Source organism: Mandrillus leucophaeus, unplaced genomic scaffold, assembly GCF_000951045.1.
Source record: "Mandrillus leucophaeus isolate KB7577 unplaced genomic scaffold, Mleu.le_1.0 Scaffold828, whole genome shotgun sequence".
NCBI lineage: Eukaryota > Metazoa > Chordata > Mammalia > Primates > Cercopithecidae > Mandrillus > Mandrillus leucophaeus.
This window is the reverse complement of record NW_012109008.1, coordinates 227,276-246,837: the sequence shown is the minus strand read 5'-3', so window position 1 is coordinate 246,837 and position 19,562 is coordinate 227,276. Positions and strand designations below refer to the sequence as shown.

The 19,562-nt window shown below is 38.5% G+C and overlaps 1 protein-coding gene and 1 long non-coding RNA gene across 4 annotated transcripts in view; one reads left to right on the top strand and one right to left on the bottom strand.

Annotated features, from left to right (window-relative positions):
- MCM8 (minichromosome maintenance complex component 8) overlaps window positions 1-17,345 on the top strand; it is a 43,177-nt gene extending 25,832 nt beyond the window's left edge. For all 3 annotated transcript variants that reach the window (XM_011968068.1, XM_011968071.1, XM_011968070.1), the window contains 7 exons: window positions 163-304; window positions 5,256-5,451; window positions 7,051-7,270; window positions 8,166-8,375; window positions 9,521-9,597; window positions 15,726-15,915; window positions 16,523-17,345. In XM_011968068.1, coding sequence (XP_011823458.1) covers window positions 163-304; window positions 5,256-5,451; window positions 7,051-7,270; window positions 8,166-8,375; window positions 9,521-9,597; window positions 15,726-15,915; window positions 16,523-16,615 — 1,128 coding nt within the window. In that variant the 3' untranslated portion in view covers window positions 16,616-17,345. The remainder of the gene's footprint in view (window positions 1-162; window positions 305-5,255; window positions 5,452-7,050; window positions 7,271-8,165; window positions 8,376-9,520; window positions 9,598-15,725; window positions 15,916-16,522) is intronic.
- Window positions 12,967-19,562, bottom strand: part of LOC105530501 — a 10,667-nt gene continuing 4,071 nt past the window's right edge. Inside the window, exons 3-4 of the long non-coding RNA XR_001004658.1 lie at window positions 16,014-16,143; window positions 12,967-13,673 (exon numbers count right to left, since the gene is read on the bottom strand). This is a non-coding gene — a long non-coding RNA (uncharacterized LOC105530501). The remainder of the gene's footprint in view (window positions 13,674-16,013; window positions 16,144-19,562) is intronic.

Genomic DNA, 19,562 nt, shown 5'->3' with positions numbered 1-19,562 from the left:
ATCAGGATATAATAATACCTTCCTCTGATGGTGATGGTGCACCTTGTACAGTAAAGCTCTTAAAAGAATACCTGGCATGTACCTAACGTTTGTGAGCACCTGCTGTTAGCTATTACTTCCCTTTTACTTTGAATGATTCCCTTAAACTTTTTGTTTCCTTAGGCAGCATGCAATGTTGCTCCACGTGGCGTGTATGTTTGTGGTAACACCACGACCACCTCTGGTCTGACAGTAACTCTTTCAAAAGATAGTTCCTCTGGAGATTTTGCTTTGGAAGCTGGTGCCCTGGTACTTGGTGATCAAGGTGAGAAACCAAAGGGAATAACTAGTGATTCTGGTACTTCTTAAAAAGCCTTTTCCTTTTCAGTTAATTTCTTTACATTCTGTTTAAGAGACATTTAAATAGCACAGTCCTAACCAGTAAGTTGACACTGTCAGAAATAATCATTGGAAATGCAATATCATCATTTTTATACTACAGAATTGAAACTGTACTTAATGTCATTCATTTTCAGAATCTTATAGCAGATACAAGTATATGTAAAAATCAAATAAATATGTATAGTTCCCTACCCATCCCATTTCATACCACTTGTCACGTTTGTGATCTTTTTTTCTAAAGCCTGTTTTTAAGCTTTATAGTAAGCTCCCTGTAGGATGGGATTTGGATGTCTTGTTGACTGCCATGTTCCCATTGCCTTGTACATAGGGGCATAGTAAATACTTGTTGAATGCATTACTATTATTTAGCTCTAAATAGTTTAAAAATCTTGGCACTGACGAAAAGGTGGATGTCATCCCTGGCTCACAGAGGACTTGCAATAAGAGATTAGAGCTGTTACTTTAGATGTTTTGTTCTTTTTATGAGACACAGTCGCGCTCTGTCACCTAGGCTGGAGTGCAGTGGTGCAATCTCAGCTTTCTGCAACCTCTGCCTTCCAGGTTCAAGCCATTCTGGTGCCTCAGCCTCCTGAGTAGCTGGGATTACAGGTGTGCATGACCACATCCAGCTAATTTTTGTATTTTTAGTAGAGACGGGGTTTCACCATGTTGGCCAGGCTGATCTTGAACTCCTGGCCTCAAGTGATCCGCCCACCTCACCACCCAAAGTGCTGAGATTACAGGCTACAGGCATGAGCCACCACACCTGGCCTACTTTAGAATGAATAGTTTTGCCGTATTGTAAACCAACTCATTGGTTTTTTTGAGGATTTGAGTGATAGGTGATAAAAAATCCAGGCATAGGGCCCAGCAAGAAGAAACCTCTACACTGGGCTTTGCCACCTAGGTTTCTCTTTGTGATGCCTTCACCTTACTGGAAAAACATGTTCCTGTCAGGCAGTGCCCAGATTCCAGTCAAGTTAAGGTTGTTCACTCCTGGTTTTCCAGTGACTTCCACTTTTCTGAACCCAGGACCTAGTAGCCACATTTGACACAGTTAATCACTCCCTCCTACTTGAGACCCTTAACTCTCATTGGTTTCCAGGCCACTTTACTTCATTCTTTACTTCTTTCGCAGTCTTTACTGGTTCTTCATCTCCACACCCTCTTACTTGTTGTTAACTTAGGTGTAGTTCTTGGACCTTTTGTCTTCTAGATCTGTATTTACCTTCTTGGTGATCTTGGATTGTTTCATTGGCTTTACCTACCTATCTGTGAAAAATTCTAAATTTATAATCTCTTTTCCCTTAAATATCAGGCACATACTTCTTATTGTCTACACAGTATCTCCACAAATTTCTCAAACTTAACATGTCTAAAATTAAAATCCTGATTTCGCCTTTCACATCTATTTTCACAGTCTTCCTCATCTCAGTAAATGACAACTCTCTCATTCTAACTGCTCAAATCAGAGAACATGGAGCCATCCTTGACTTTTTCTCATACCCCATATTAATCTGTCAGCAAATCTTGCTGACTCTACTGTCAAAATATATCCGCTATCTAACCACTTCTTCATTACCCTGGTCCATGGCACCATCATGTCTCACGTGGATTATTACTGTAATCTCCTAATTGGCATACCTGTAACCACCCTTACCCCTTCCTGTTATTTTTAATACAGTAATCTCATTAAAAATTAGATTATGTTACTCTTTTGCTCACAACCCTCCAGTAACTGCCCATCTCGCTCAGAGTGAAAGCCAAAGTCTTGAGAGTGGTCCAGGGCCATTCACGTTCTGGTGTTTCACCTCTTTTGCCTCCTTATCTGCTGCTTCCCATGTTTCGTCTTCTCTAGCTCCACTGGCAGCTCTACCTTGGACACCACCAGCACACCAGGCAAGTCACATTTCCTCATAAGGGCCTTTGTACTTGCTGTTCCGTTTGCCTGGAATGTTCTTACCCCAGATAGAGCTGCAAAGGCTTGTTTTCTTTCCCCGTTCATGTTTTGCTCAACTGTCCTGATCCCAGTGAGGCCTTCCCTAAATACTGTATTTTAACTTATAACCTCTCCTGCCCTGCTGCCACCTTAGCAGACCTTATTTTCCTTACCCTAATCTACTTTTTCCTTCCATAGCACTTTTTACCTTCTATATTATTTACTTTTTTATTGCCTACCCACCGTATTGGCTGAGTAGAACGTAAGCTTCACAGGAGCAGGGAATTTTGTCTTTTCACTGCCATACCCGGCATGCCTAGAACATAGTACTTTTATATAGAAGGCATTCAGTTTATTGAATTTATACATTTATTGCATTTATATCCAGTAAATATTTGCTGAATAAATAAATACCAAAAACATGTATCTGGTTATTATATAGCTCATCAGAAGTGAGAATATATTTGCTAAGTACCAGGTAAAATATAGTAATAAAAAGATGATACTCATGAAACCATGCAACTTTTCATTAACTAGAAGTAGAAGGTGATTTGGAGGTTTTTAAAAAAAATTTTAATGCCAGTACTTTGGGAGGCCAAGGCAGGCGGATCACTTGAGACCATGAGTTTGAGACCAGCCTGGCCAACATGGCAAAATCCCATCTCTACTAAAAATACAAAAATTAGCTGGTGAAGTGGCACATGCCTGTAATCCCTGCTGCTCAGGTGGCTGAGGCACAAGAATCGCTTGAACCAAGGACATGGAGGTTGCAGTGAGACATGATGGTGCCACTGTACTCCAGCCTTGGTAACAGAACGAAACTCTCTCTCTCAAAAGAAAAAAAAAAGTTCAAAGTTTATGTTTTATGCTTTAAAACAAGGGGTCAGTAAACTTTGGTCTATAGGTCAAACCAGCCAGCAGCCTGTTTTAGTACAGTCCATAAGCTAAAACTGGCTTTTTATATTTTTAAAAGATTGTAAAGTACAAACAAACAAACAGAAAAGCCCAAGAATATGTAATATTGTGCATGGCCTGTGAAACTTAAAATATGTACTTCTGCATCTTTGCAGAAAAGGCTTGCCAGCTCCTGCTTTCCACTTTGAACAGTGACAGCCAGAGTAGGGAGTAGCTTGACTTTGTTCCTACCCCATCCCCATCTCTGAGGAACTGTATTAGCAATCTTGATAATTTCCAGTAATACCGTGAATCCAGAGAGGTATAGGCAGACAGAGCAATAGACAGCCCAGGGAAAGGTGGAGATAAAGCCTATGAGTATACCACTGCTAGGATCTTAGCACAGGCAGGGAAGGCTCACTATGTCCCAGAGCTCCACATTGAACAGCAGGAACAGGCTAATGCACTGGGATCCCCTGCCATGAATATGGGACACATTCCCAACAGAGGGGGGTAAACCCTCAGAAGAGAGATCAGCAAGAAAAGTGGCACAAAGTTCAACAAAGCCCCCCCTTGCTTCCCCCTCCTAAATCATTTAGGTTACCGAAAAGTGCAAACTGTAGCTGGAAAGGAAAAAATGGGACGAAATTACATTGGGAAAAGAGTATTGACAAGAATTCATGTATACTGTGTCAGAAAAAATAGGTTTGGACAGAGCAGCCATTGTTATACATGAGCAAGATAAAGAGACAGCATAGCAGCTATGAAGAAATAATGTAGGAAGAAAGAAAGACATTTAATATGCCCAATAAAAGACCTCACTCTAGACAAAATTATAATCTAAGGAACAAATGAAAATTTCCCATGAGTGTTTCATGTTTGATAAGAACATAAATTTAATGAAATAGCTCAAAACAAAAAGATAAGGATGTGAGAGACAAATTGATGACTAACAATGTTATTAAACTAATACGTAAAATTGACACTGCTGAATGAGAAATTATAAAGAGGAGATGCTTGAGATAATCACAGTGAATGCAAAAGAACAAAGCTTAATGCAATTAGAGGGGAAGTAACAGAGAGAACAAAGGAAATTCAACATAATTGGTTCCGTGAAGTAGAAAACCCAAACATGAAACCAGAAATGGATTCAAGGATAGAATAAAATCTGTTGAAATAAACTAAAGGCACTGAATGTACCAAGAATGTCATGTCTATTGCACAAGTTATTGGGGACTCTCTAACATTACCTTGTATTATTTGTCTTCCCTGCTCCCCATACCAGTTAGGTTAGCAGCTGGGGGTCAAAAAGACTAATCAGCAGTTATTTTCCATATACTCCTCTGTGCTAGCAAGGCTTACTTGGGTGTAGAGTAGATACGGAGGGGTTTAACCACAGCAAAGCCCTTCAGATGTGACCCCCAGATACTAACCTAACTGGTGTGGGGAGAAAGGAAGACAAATATTACAAGGTAATGTTAGAGAATCTCCAATAACTTAATGCAATAGACATGACATTCCTGGTACATATAGTGCCTTTAGTTAGTGGTGGTGCATTGTATTATGTTTAAAGAGGTTAAGTGATTTCCCTATAAGTGCATAGAAGTGTATAGACAATACCTGGTATAGGTTTTGAAATATACTTATTAAACATAATAAACTTATTATATGTGTTTTGAAGTATACTTAATAAAGAGAGTGTGTGTGTGTGTGTGTGTGTAAAATCTCACCTGTTTGAATTTAAGTACTTAAACGTTTTGAGGGTTACTCTTACCTCCTCTTCATTTTTGTAATCCTCACAACACAGTGCCTTGCGTATGAAAAATGCTAAAGGAATAACTATTACAGAAAACTTAGTTAAATAAGACAAATGTGTTACTTGTGGTGAAACAAACAGTAATTCTCCATTGTATGACATTTTATAATTTTAACTGCTGAAACAAATGGCAATAATTATTGTCAAACAATTTCTATCCTATAAAATTTGGAACTCGACCAAAGAAAAAATGTTTTTGTCTGCATTATTCTACTTTGATTGTAGGTATTTGTGGAATCGATGAATTTGATAAGATGGGGAATCAACATCAAGCCTTGCTGGAAGCCATGGAGCAGCAAAGTATTAGTCTGGCTAAGGCTGGTGTGGTTTGTAGCCTTCCTGCAAGAACTTCCATTATTGCTGCTGCAAATCCAGTTGGAGGACATTACAATAAAGCCAAAACAGTTTCTGAGAATTTAAAGTAAGTCTCCTCAAATATTTAGACCTTTAATATATTGAATCACTCTAATTCAATTAGAAAAAGAAATAGTTCACAGAACTATATGGGAAATACATGGATAGTTCACAGTAGTTACAGATGTCCAATAAATGCACAAAAATGTGCTTAAACACTGCAAAGTAAAACAATGAAGTACCAGTGAGATCCACCAGATTGGCAAACATTTTAAATATTAATCATTATTGGCAAAGTAGTGTGGAAATGGTTTCTCACTGGCTGGGCGGGTGACTCACGCCTGTAATTCCAGCACTTTGGGAGGCTGAGGCGGTTGGATCACCTGAAGTCAGGAGTTTGAGACTAGCCTGGCCAACATGGCAAAAACCCATCTCTAGTAAAAATACAAAAATTAGCCAGTCGTGATGGCAGCCGCCTGTAATCTCAGCTACTTGGGAGGCTGAGGCAGAATTGCTTGAACCCGGGAGGTGGAGGTTGCAGTGAGCTGAGATTGTGCTACCACACTCCAGCCTGGGTGACAAGAGTGAGACTCCATGTCAAAGAAAAAAAAAGAAATTGTTTCTCACATACACAATTTATTATTTTGAAGGACCCCTTGGTATGTTAATCACAATTCTAAATGCACATTCTGTTTGTTATAGCCACTCTACTTTTAGGACTACTGTTCACAGAAATAGTCATACAAGTGCACAATGATAGGTTTATAGCATGGTATTGCAGCATTATTGCTGCCAAAAATTGGAAACACCTTAAAACTATAGTAAGACTGAGTGATTATGAGAACAAAAATGGCTTTGTATGTACTAATGGGGGGACATGTCTGTGCTGTACTATTAAGTGAGAAGAGCACATTAACATACTTAAATATGTGGTGTGATCCCGCTTTTTTCAAAAACAATGTTTATATCTGTGTTTTCTCTTCTAATTCATTCTGTACCTCTTGGACAAAATGTGTGGAAAAGGAAAAATAAGTGATACAAAAGTGAGAAAAAGACAAAAGAGTGCCTCCTAAAAAATTAGAGCCTTAAGCCTAGTGGGAGTGGAGTTAATTTCCTGTTGTTTAATAATGTATCAATATAGAAACAGTCTTTGATACATAGTGAAATACACAATTGGTACTTGGAGATTTAGGGTATTTACCACCACCACCAAAAAAGTCGACCTACTAGTAGTTTTTCTTTAGTAAAATGACAAAATGCTATATTAGAAAAATCAGAAAGATCTATTGAACAAAAATCCAGGGGACTTAGATTTTGTTTTTTAATGGTATCATGAACAAAATACTGAACTAGCTAACCTCTGATATGTCATGTAGCAGTATTGCTAATTAGTGATAATAGGACATAAAGAAGAATTCAGTGGGTTTGGTGGTGTGAGAAAGGGCCATGTCCTCAATCTACCCAGGGTAGATACATGTAATTCTTGTGCCCATGTTGCAGTGGGTGGATACATTAAATCCAGGAAGCTATTTGCTTATTTCTTTAACCTAAATCTTGGTTTTTCAAGTTCTGCATGGAACTTGAGTAGTAAACAAGTGAGTAAACAATTTTCTTGTTTTTCCTTTTGATTGCAATCATTGTTTCTTCTTTCTTTCATGCTTCGTAGAATGGGGAGTGCACTACTATCCAGATTTGATTTGGTCTTTATCCTGTTAGATACTCCAAATGAGCATCATGATCACTTACTCTCTGAACATGTGATTGCAATAAGAGCTGGAAAGCAGAGAACCATTAGCAGTGTTACAGTAGCTCGTACGAATAGTCAAGATTCAAATACTTCGGTACTTGAAGTAGTTTCTGAGAAACCATTATCAGAAAGACTAAAGGTATAAATGTTTCTTCTCCTTATTCAGTTTGGTTCTGTTTGAAAGTCAAAGTTCAGTGTGTGGCTTATTGTAGAGCAGGATATAAACTTAATCAGAACTTTTTAATATTTCAATACTAGAGTTTATGTAAACTTCATTTGAAATAATCTAAGTCAGCCTGGCGCAGTGGCTCATACCTGTAATCCCAGCACTGTGGGAGGCCGAGGCAGGCAGATCACGAGGTCAAGAGATCAAGACCATCCTGGCCAACATGATGAAACCCTGTCTCTACTAAAAATACAAAAATCAGCTGGGTGTAGTGGTGTGTGCCTGTAATCCCAGCTACTCAGGAGGCTGAGGCAGGAGAATTGCTTGAACCTGGTAGGCAGAGGTTGCAGTGAGCTGAGATCACACCACTGTACTCCAGCCTCAGTGACAGAGAGAGACTCCATCTCAAAAAAAAAAAAAAAAAGGAATCTAAGTCAGATAAAGTATTTGGTTGATTTGAAGAGTCTTTTAGAATTGTGTATTTGTCTAAACAAGTTACTTACGTATTTTGAGACATAGTCTCACTCTGTCGCCCAGGCTGGAGTGCAGTGGTGTGATCTTGGCTCACTGCAACGTCCATCTCCCGGGTTCAAGAGATTCTCCTGCCTCAGTCTCCCAAGTAGCTGGGACTGCAGGCGCGTGCCACTACACCCGGCTAATTTTTGTATTTTTAGTAGAGATGGGGTTTTGCTGTGTTGGCCAGGCTGGTCTTGAACTCCTGACCTCAGGTGATGTGTCTTCCTTGGCCTCCCAAAGTGCAGGGACTACAGGCGTGAGCCACTGCACCTGGCCTAAACAAGTTATTTTAGCAGAAAGATTTTATTTGCCACTTATCTTTGTTATCTTGGGCCTTTTAATCATGCTTCAGGTGGTTCCTGGAGAAACAATAGATCCCATTCCCCACCAGCTATTGAGAAAGTACATTGGCTATGCTCGACAGTATGTGTACCCAAGGCTATCCAAAGAAGCTGCTCAAGTTCTTCAAGATTTTTACCTTGAGCTCCGGAAACAGAGCCAGAGGTTAAATAGCTCACCAATCACTACCAGGCAGCTGGAATCTTTGATTCGTCTGACAGAGGTTTGTTTCTTTTTATGGTCATGCTTTTTTGGCTTAAAGGGGAAGGGTGTGCCTTGACTTCTCTTTTGAAGTATTGTCTGCATAACTGACTCCGTTTTTCTTTCTATTGAGAGACGTTAGAAATGGATGGATGAAAGTTTTTAAAAAGATTTTGTCATGTCTGTAACATATCAAAGTATAGCTACTTCTTTCTAGTCATACAATCAATTACTTAGCATGCAACTTTTGTTTTTCTTTGACTGACTCTTAGGAGACTCCTGGAATGTCTGAAAAGTGGTTAGGTTAACTAGGATTCTGAGATCCCAAGTTGAGTATATGGGAACACGGAATGTGTCAGGTATCTTGAGTATTTTATTTTATTACATGACAGGTTCACAAGGATAGTGCCTGTGTTTTTAACAGTAGTAATATCTATTCACAGTTGTGAAATACTAAGAGAACTCCAGCAGTTAAGATTAGCTAGCTTAGAGTTTGGACTTTTAGCTCCTAAAATCTGATTAACTCCTCTTTGTTGTTTTACCATATTGGTTAGGCATGATTTCCTAAAAGTAAAAGGCAAGGGAAAACCAAGTGTATTTTATCATCCAATCTCCTGAAATGAATACTGAGAAAGATACATTAATAAGTAAAAACGAGTTTTATCCTTATTTTAAGTGAGTTGTAATTTCATAGTCAAGGTTTCAGATTTTATTTTATTTTTTTTGCCCTGAGTCAGGGTCTCCCTCTGTCACCTAGGCTGGAGTGCAGTGGCATGATCAAGGCTTATTGCAGCCTCTCCTCCCAGACTCAAGCGATCCTCCCACCTCAGCCTCCCAAGTAGCTGGGACTACAGGCATACACCACCGCACCCAGCTAATTTTAAAATTTTTTTGTAGAGACAGGTCCTCACTTTGTTGCCCAGGCTGGTCTCAAGCTCCTGGGCTCAAGTGATCTTTCCACCTTGGCCTCCCAAAGTGCTGGGATTATAGGCGTGAGCCACCACCGCCAGCCCAGAGAATTATTTTCATATTTTGACTTCTGATGTTATGACCTTCCTCACCTAAAGGTCAGTTTTTGTGTAAAATTAGTAAATGAAGTAAAGCTTAGACATACTATGGTAAATATATTCATCTTTTGTCATCTGAAAATGGTGTTTTCTTTTAAAGGCACGAGCAAGGTTGGAATTGAGAGAGGAAGCAACCAAAGAAGATGCTGAGGATATAGTGGAAATTATGAAATATAGGTAAGATAAAAATATCAAATAGTTTTAAATGAAATACCAGTTATCTTCCCATCTCAAATTAGGCAATAGGCCAAGGCTGCTTTTATTTAGCCCATTGGGTCACTTATTTTCCTCCTGAACAGAGTATCGTTTCTTAGTTTAAAATATTTCTCACTGTGTAAATAATCTTTAAAATTTTTTTGAATGAGTAATACATTTACATAGTGCTATAATCAGTTCCAAAACCTATTGGAGAAGAGCTAGCTCCTGTGCTATTTACCACCTACTCGCCCTTCACCCAGAAACCCATTGCTTTTCCATAAATAGTCTACCGATTACACTCTTCTGTATCAGTTTTGAATTTTAACAATATATTCAGAGATCTTTTCTTATTAGAGATTCTTTTTTTATAGCTACAGAGTATTCTATAGTGTAGATATACTATATAGTATATTTGATCAGTTCCCTATTGACACATAGATATTTTCCATTCTTGTGCTTTTAAATAATGCTACAGTGAGTAATGTTCTATGTAAGATACTATATACGTGGGTAAGTTGTACACCTACATGATAAATTCTCAGAAGTGATATTTCTGGGTTCAACAGTAAATACTATAGGTTTTTGATAAATATTAGTAAATTGTATCCTTTGCATTTTACATCATTTAGTAGATAATGATTCCTAGAAAGTAGAAAAGAAAAATTAATTGAGCATATATGTTTACCTTAGACATAGACTTTTAAAAATCAGAAATATTATTTTAGGTAGGTTTTTTATTCCAGCTAAAAAATTTTTTAATAGGTCCATACTTTCATAAGCTTCAAAATTCCAAAGTTCAAAAAGTATAGGTTGGACACAGTGGCTAACACCTGTAATCCCAGCACTTTGGGAGGCTGAGGCAGGTGGATCACCTGAGGTCAGGAGTTCGAGAACAGCCTGGGCAACATGGTGAAACCCCGTCTCTACTAAAAATACAAAAAATTAACCAGGCATGGTGGTGAGCGCCTGTAATCCCAATTACTTGGGAGGCTGAGGCAGGAGAATTGCTTGAACCTGGGAGGCGGAGGTTGCAGTGAGCTGAGATTGTGCCACTGTACTCGAGCCTGGGTGACTGAGCAAAAAAAAAAAGTATATAGTGGAAAAAGTTTCCTCCTACTCTGCTTATTTAATAGCTACCCCGTTTTTCCTGCTAGCCAGTGGCAATTATTAGCAGTTTTTTGTGTGACTATGTATCTATATATTCTTTTTTCCTCTTTGTAGACAAATGGTAACTATAACAACATACCATATACATACTATACCTTGTTTTTTTCATTTAAAATGCATTTTTAATATCCTCTCATAGCAATGAAAATACATATCTGTTAGGAATCTACTTTTCCAAGACCAAAAAATATATTGAAGATGAAATTATTTATCTTACTTTGTTAAGTAATTTCTGATTCTTCTAAGGTAGATGAATTCTTTTGTCCTAGTAGCTGCTGATTCTGGGGCTTGCGTCGTGTCAGAACCAGGTGGTTTTGCCCAGCTATTCCCCTTTGGCTGTGAACAAAAGTGCAGCATAGCTGGAAGAGCAAGGGCTCTGGAGTCCAACCTGGAGCTGCCATGGCAAGTTACACACTGCTTCTCAGTTTCCTCTGCTGTAAAACACACCACAAAGGATTGTGCTCTGAGGTGTCATGCAGTGATGCTCTATAAAGTGATAAATAGGGTTCTGATACATTAGAGGACACTCAATAAACACTGTTTACTATCAATAGCGCAAGTCTTTTTTTTTTTTTTGAGACAGAGTCTGGCTCTGTGGCCCAGGCTGGAGTGCATGTTGGCTCACTGCAACCTGCACCTCCTGGGTTCAAGTGATTCTCCTACCTGAGCCTCCCAAGTATCTGGGACTACAGGTGCATGCCACCACACCTGGCGGATTTTTGTATTTTTAGTAGAGACAGGGTTACACCATGTTGACCAGGATGGTCTCCATCTCCTGGCCTTAAGTGATCTGCCTGCCTCGTCCTCCCAAAGTGCTGGGATTACAGGTGTGAGCCACCACGCCTGGCCTGATAGTGCAAGTTTTGTTGATATTCAGATGAGGCTGAGCAGATCCCCTTTTCTCTGAGTTATACCATAAACTGAAGGCCTCAAAAACTGGCAGATCTCATCCTAGATAAGAAGTTTCTAAAATTACCCTTTTCAAAGAATTTTTATGTTCTAGTCCTCAATGCCCTCCATCTAAATTGTGCAGTATGTCTTAGCTGCAGATCCTTTTCTTCTTGTCTTTTCCTCATAGGGAGACACTTTACCTAGTTGTCTCTTTGACCCCAGCCTGGTACTGGCCCATCCCTGGAGGCTGCTGTCTTCTCTCTGCTGCCTCTGGAAGTATGCATATGGGTAGAAGGGCACCCATGTCACCTCCTGAAGGTGCAATCATCTGTAGCTTGTTTCCTGCCCTTATAGGAAGTCCATGGAAGAAGAGGAACCTTTCTCCTTAATTCAGTCTCAGTTTGTAAGTAGCAGTGAGGTTCTACTGGCTGTCTTTGAAAGCTTTAAAGATTCTAGAATTGACAGCTCTTAATTTTTTATTGGTGGCACCAAAGTAACTGCCTCATGATAAGAAAAATTAATAATTATTGACTCCCGACCCCTTTCAGCTAATTTCTAACAACTCACCTTCTGTGTCTAAGTATCCTGTTGGTATGGCATCACACAGTGCTTTTTTTTTTTTTTTTTTTTTTTTTTAAGACAGAGTCTCGCTCTGTCATCCAGGCTAGAGAGTACAGTGGCGTGATCTCAGCTTACTGCAACCTCTGCCTCCGGGTTCAATCGATTCTTCTGTCTCAGCCTCCTGAGTAACGGGGATTATAGGCATCTGCCACCATGCCCAGCTAATTTTTTTGTATTTTTAGTAGAGATGGGGTTTTGCCAAGTTGGCCAGGCTAGTCTTGAACTCCTGACCTCAGGTGATCTGCCCACCTTGGCCTCCCAAAATGCTGGGATTACAGGTGGGAGCCACTGCGCCTGGCATCACACAGTGCTTGATCCATCAATTTTCTCTTTATGTGATTCAGTACTAGGGTTTGAGGGATCTTGTAGCTAGAAATTTTGCCAACCTGGCTTTAGTCCCTCTCCAGTTGATCTCAATATATGTTGGAGACCCTCCAGTTGCCATTTAATAAGCAACCAGATAGTCTAGAAATTTACTAGACTTTCTAATACAACTTGCTGCTAGGGGCATGGCATGCTAGCATATGAAGTTAAAAAATGGCCACAAAATCTAGTTGTCTGCCTGACTTCTTGTGGATATGGCTTTCTGAGAGACCAGACTAGAGACTGACCTAGCAGAGATATTTTTTCCCATTAGGAAAGTAAGTCACAACCCAACCAAAATTTCAGAATTTTTTTTATTTTAACTTTTTTTCCTATAACAAAAACAAAGACTAAAAATAGGTACTTCTTATTTAATGATGAGAAGGTGATTACAGTCTAGGATGTGTGCATCTTGCTTTCTCTGTTTCCTGCACTTGAACACTCCACCTTTGGGAGTGTGGCTGAGATTCCCACTCCTGATTTCCTTTTCCTTTTAATGACCTCTGGGTCTTCTGGTGCCTGGCTCTCCTGAATATCATGTTTCTACTTTGTAGACTGTTCATCTGTTGAGCAAATTAAGGTGTACACTACCCTGCTCCTTTTCTCTCTTAACCAGAATTAACATTCTCCTTTTGAGGCTTTACCATTGCTCAGTTTCTGCAGGCCTTAGACCACAGACATCACCTCAACTGTCTAGTGTCTCTCCACAATAAATTCACTGATCTGTGGACACGGTAGATTAGTTCTCCTGAGCATCATGCTTAAGCAGAGTAAATTAGGCTATAATTACCTTTTCAATAAAAATGCTATGTTGCCCATTTGTGGTTGGCTTATACTTGGTATAAGATTTCTCTGCGTGTCTGAATACTCATGTTGGATAGTGTTTGCATGTGCTTTCCTGTGCAAGAGGAACTCTTAAGTGTTGTCTCATGGAACTCTGTATTCGTACTGCTTCCCAGAGTTGCTTTGGTGGTAAATTTGAACAAGTTTCAGATCAGTTTACATCTGGGCCCCTGAAAAAAAGAGGTCTTATTATTAAGTGTAAACAGTACCCACATGACATTACCAGATTGTTTCCCTGAATTGTCTTAGTGTGTTTACTGGCATTCATAAAAATTTTCAGGAAAAAGAAAATAGTTTGATTGGAATTACCTGACACTACTTCCATGGTAGAGATCAAGATCCAGTGAAACACAATGAAATTAGATTATGAATTACCTGTTTGTTATGCTTAACATGCATTCTGTCCTTAGTTCATGAGAGCAGGGACCTTATCTGACTCATTTACCAGTATATTCCCAGGGCCCAGAATCAAGCCTGCCATAAAGTAGGCCCTCAGTAAATGTCCTGCATTGATGGTAAAATTGACCTTAGTAATCATTCATTCATTCATTAAATCTTCCATTTCAGGGTTTTCATCTCTTCAGCTTTGTTCAATTTTTGCCCTTAATGTGGTTTTAAACCTTTTAAGATTACATTTTAACTGGGAAGCCAACAGTTGAATAAGAAAGTTCTTAAACTGTGACATAGCTTGTCTGAGTTACCAGAGCACTTAGCTTTATTTTAAAAACTAAATGCTTATATTTAGTAAACAGTTGACATAAGCTTTCTCCTAAAATTGAAAATACACGAGGTAGCAGAAGAGAACAGAGCCACCTTCAAAGGTGAGAGATCACTGTGAGTTTTTTTCTGTTTCAGGAAACTAGCTCAAATATTTTACATAGCTTTTTAAAATCTGAAGCAGTGTAGCAGATTCAAATCTGAGATATGCCACTTACTAATAAAGTGACTTCTGGCGAGTCACTTTAATCTTAGTGTAGATTGGTGCAAAAGTAGTTGCAGTTTTTGCCATAAGAAAAAAAAATTTCAAAAACCACTATTACTCTTGCGCCAACCTAATAAGAATGTTTTTTCATCCATAAAATGGGAATAAAAATAGTTCCTAAATCACAGGATTGCTGGGAGGATTAAGTGGGATAGCCTATGGTAAATAAATATAATTAAGATAAATGTTACTTATTATTATTAACCGAAAACATTTTTAACAACTTTCTTATGAGAAACAAGCATATGGGAGGTTCATCATAAAAGAGATTATGCTGTATTTCAGAGGAAAACACCATCTTGCTGTTTTATCATTTTTAATAGTCTTATTTGAATGACTCATTCCTATGTAGGCTTTTATGTATAACGTAGGCTTTTAACTACTCAAAGAACAAAAGGAAGCTTTATTGTTTATAACCCATTAAAATCATTCCTGCATGCTCCTTAAGGGGAGGGATTATACCTGTTTTGTTCACCACTATAAGCCTATTGCCCAGCAGGTGACCAGTATGTATTTGACTAATTAATTAATTCCTGGTTAAATAACAGTTTTGCCAGTTATTCTGGCTGTGAAATACAGCTATCCCATTGTTCAAGCAGGGAATCAGCAATAGAGTTGGATTAAACAGGATGGTTAATTGTGTTTCTAACTGGTGTTTTCAGACTTCTAGCTAAAATTCACTATCAAGTACGTATTTCTTTCCTTGGTGATATTGGGAAAATAAGAGGAAGCAGAAGAAATCTGGCAGTAACAAGTGCATCCTTTAATATCTAACCATTATCACTGCAACTCACCATAACCTTTCTAGTTCATTCCTATAGTATTTTAAATACCTTTTATTTAAAATACTGGTGCCGCCAGATGCTGCTCCAGGAGATAGGATGCATTTTTATTCAGTAAAGTCTAAATTTATTATATTTAGAATTTCTTTTCTTCATGAATCAGAATGAATGTCCCAGGTATTTATATTGTAGTTTATCAATTTTGTGTTTTTATGCATTTCTCTCTTCAAATTTAGAAGTTTCTTAAAAGCAGTAATTGTGTCCAAAATATTTTTATTCCTTATCAATCCTTATCACAGTGAATGTCAAAGTGGCCACTCAATAAACACATGTTGAAATGTTTACTAAGTGAGCCTAGTGGCTACTTCCAAATTTTTCTTCTGTAACCTCAAAGCCCAGGACAACAATTTCTATGGCAGTGCCACATTGGGTAATTTTTTTCTTCCTTTCTTTTTAAGCATGCTAGGAACTTACTCTGATGAATTTGGGAACCTAGATTTTGAGCGATCCCAGCATGGTTCTGGAATGAGCAACAGGTCAACAGCAAAAAGATTTATTTCTGCTCTCAACAACATTGCTGAAAGAACTTATAATAATATATTTCAATTTCATCAACTTCGGCAGATTGCCAAAGAACTAAACATTCAGGTATGTTAAACTAGTTAATCTCTTTTGTAATAATTTCAGGAGGTCCTTATTAATATATAGTAGAACAGAAACAGTTTTTACTTATTTAAAATTCATACCTGCTTCTTCTCAAAGGCTTTTCAGCATCTTGATAGAGGGAAACATTATAGTAAGACACAGTCTGTATGTTTTTTTGAAAGTTTCTTGTGGATAAGTCATTTTAGTATCTTTTAACCTCAGTTCCCTCATCTGTTAAATGGACATGATTATACCTGCTATTCCTACTTCAAAGTTCTTGTGAAAATCAACATAATAGCACTTCAAACGTGCTATTACACATTATGGAAAATTAACTTCTTAATTTCAAAAGTTAGTTTGATTTTTGTTTTTCAGCTAACCTGAAACAAATGTAAAATATTCTCTGCCTATTGGAATTTTTATTTTTTATTCATCTAGGCTTTATAGAATCCAGAGCTCAAATATAGGCAGTTTGCTCTGTAAGAAGTAAACACAATTTTATTTGGCAACAAAACTTTACAGTTACATATTATTGTTTGAGAGATTTATTTTAAAAGTAATATTTTGACATGTTACTTAATGGGCTAAACCTTTTGATGTTTTCTTCCAGGTTGCTGATTTTGAAAACTTTATTGGATCACTAAATGACCAGGGTTACCTCTTGAAAAAAGGCCCAAAAGTTTACCAGCTTCAAACTATGTAAAAGGACTTCACCAAGTTAGGGCCTTCTGGGTTTATTAGCATATTAAAGCCATCTCAGTGAAAACATGTGTGCGCGCACAGACACACACATACACACACACACACACACACACACACACACTCTCTCAAATACTGTTCTCTGAAAAATGATGTCCCAAAAGTATTGTAAGAAAAAAGCGTTAAACATAATAAACTAATTTAAGAAGTGATAAAGTCTCCAGATGCAGTAGCTCACACTGTAATCACGGCGATTCAGGAGGCTGAGGTGAGAGGATTGCTCGAGACCAGGGTTTGAGACCAACCTTGGGCAACATAGCAAGACCCCATTTCTTTTAAAAAAAAAAGAAAAATTAAACTTAGCTGGGTGTGGTGGCACATCCCTGTGGTCTCAGCTACTTGTGAGGCTGAGGCAGGAGGATTATTTGAGCCCAGGAGTTTGAGCTTACAGTGAGCCACGAACACACCATTCACTGCACTCCAGCCTGGGCAATAGAGTAACTCTTGACTCAAAAAAATAAAAAAAAATTGTAGTGGTAGCCATGTGTTAATTGTTAAATAAATTCTCCAAAAGGCTAAAATTACTTATAAATTTTTTATAGTTATATTTTTGACCTGCCTTTTATATGTGTATTTCATAGTTTTGCATATCAAATGTGGGCATTCAGACAAATATATAAACCAATGAACATTTACATATTCTGCGTTCCAATAAATATTTATGGACACTAAAATTTGAATTTCATAGTTTTCCCATGTCAAAATACAAAATCCCCAATTTTTGATTTTAGCCATTTAGTAATAGGCCTCATTTATTCTACAGGCTGTAGTTTATAATACAGTCTTGCTTGCAAACATAGAAACAGACTGATTAAGCAGGAGAAGTTTTTTGAAAGAATTTTGGTTAGCTCACAGAATTATTAGAAGGCAGGTGAACCAGGAGGGTAAGCTTACAGCAGCAATTTGTAAAACCATGCCTTAGACTTAGACCAAGGAAGAAGCTGCTGACACTGCTGCCACACAGGGCACTGGAAGAAAGTGCTACTGCCACCATGCCCTACCTTTGCCACTTCTGCAGCAAGAATAGGTAGAAGAATGCCCCCACCCACACCAGAACAGCAACAAAAGGATTCTCCATGAGGCGCCTCCCTAAATTGCTGAATTCAAAAAAGAAGTCTCATCCAAAGACATCTGATTGAAAAAGGTTATGTTATATGCCCCTTTCATAGGCTGCTAGGGAGTTTTCCTGGTTCTACTTTTGGGTGGTGGGATCAATAAGACCAGAATTTCTCATATGTTGTTAGAGGATTCAGATGTTACAGGGTTGCCAGCCAAACTATCAATCATGTGTAAATCCAACCAACACTTTGTAACATACAAGAATTCAGGAAATAACCATTGTTGGAGAATCTACTGAAATACAGCTTCCAGCAAACCAGAAGATGAATGGAAAATGTAAATAAAAAGAACTGGCAGTATATATCAGATGTTTAACTGTAGGACCAAAACTAAGATGTGGAGACTATTGTTACAGACCACAATGTAATTTTTTTTTTTTTAAGTGAGGAAGAAGAAATCAGGAATAAAAAGAGGGGCTAGGCGCAGTGGCTCACATCTATAATCCCAGAGCTTTGGGAGGTTGAGGCAGGAGGATCACTTGAAGCCAGTTTTGAGAACAGCCTGTGCAACACATTGAGACCCTATCTCTACAAAAAATAGATTAGCTGGGCATGGTGGTGCATGCCTATTATCCTAGCTACTGTGCAGGCGGAAGTAGGAGAATCACTTGAGCCCAAGAGTTTGAGGTTACAGTGAGCTATGATTATACCACTGTACTCCAGCCTGGGCAAGAGAGCAAGACCTTGTCTCTTATAGGAAAAAAAAAAAAAGGAGAAAGTAGATAGTAGCATAAATATAGTGAAGTCTTTAAAAGCTAGGGGTTAAAAGATATTTAAAGCAAATAACTCAGGCATGGTGGCACGCGCCTGCAGTCCCAGCTACTAGGGAGGCTGAGGCAGGAGAATCGCTTGAACCCGGGAGGCAGAGGTTGCAGTGAGCCAAGATCACACCACTGTACTCCAGCCTGGGCAACAGAGTAAGACTTTCTCCAAACTAAGTAAGAGATATTTAAAGCTAAAAAAAATCTATTAATAGAATTTAAAACATTTCATGAAAGTCAACACATAAATAATATCAACCAAAATAAAGTGGTAGACAGAAGAGGAAATGTACTAATTTATTGTTCAAAGAGGAAAATAAGTCTCAAAGGTTAAGGATATTATGTACATTTATTTTTTAAAAGACATAAACGTACATTTTCAGAAGAAATTGTTCCATGTTTCCTTAGATTCTGTATTTAGCATCCATTAATCACAGGGCCAAACTAACAAATGCTGTTTAGCTTTCTCTTACCATCCAGCTTTTGTGGGTATGCAAACATCACATTACAGTCCCTCCAACCACGAACCCCAATATATAGTATTTCACTTCCTGCCCGATAGGGGGTGTCCCCACACCTTTCAACCACTGTAGCAACAAAGCTCTGGCCTAGGCTTTTCACTTGCTTCTGTACTGCCTGACTGACTGTGGTGTTTCCTAATGTGGCCTGGGGTGGTGTGGCATGCCCTCTTGGGAGACGAAAGTAATTTTCTATAGGCAGTTGTTTCTGTGTCACCATTGCTGATTAAAACAAATCCTAAGTACAAATGTCAGAACAGAAACATGCAAAGCAAGAAAACATGACATCATGAAAGTTTCTTTTTCTTGTGGTTTTTTTTTTTTGAGACAGAGTTTCACTCTTTTTGCTCGGGCTGGAGTACAGTGGCGCGATCTCGGCTCACCGCAACCTCCGCCTCCTGGGTTCAAGTGTTTCTCCTGCCTCCGCCTCCCAAGTAGCTGGGATTACAGGCATGTGCTACCATGCCCGGCTAATTTTGTATTTTTAGTAGAGA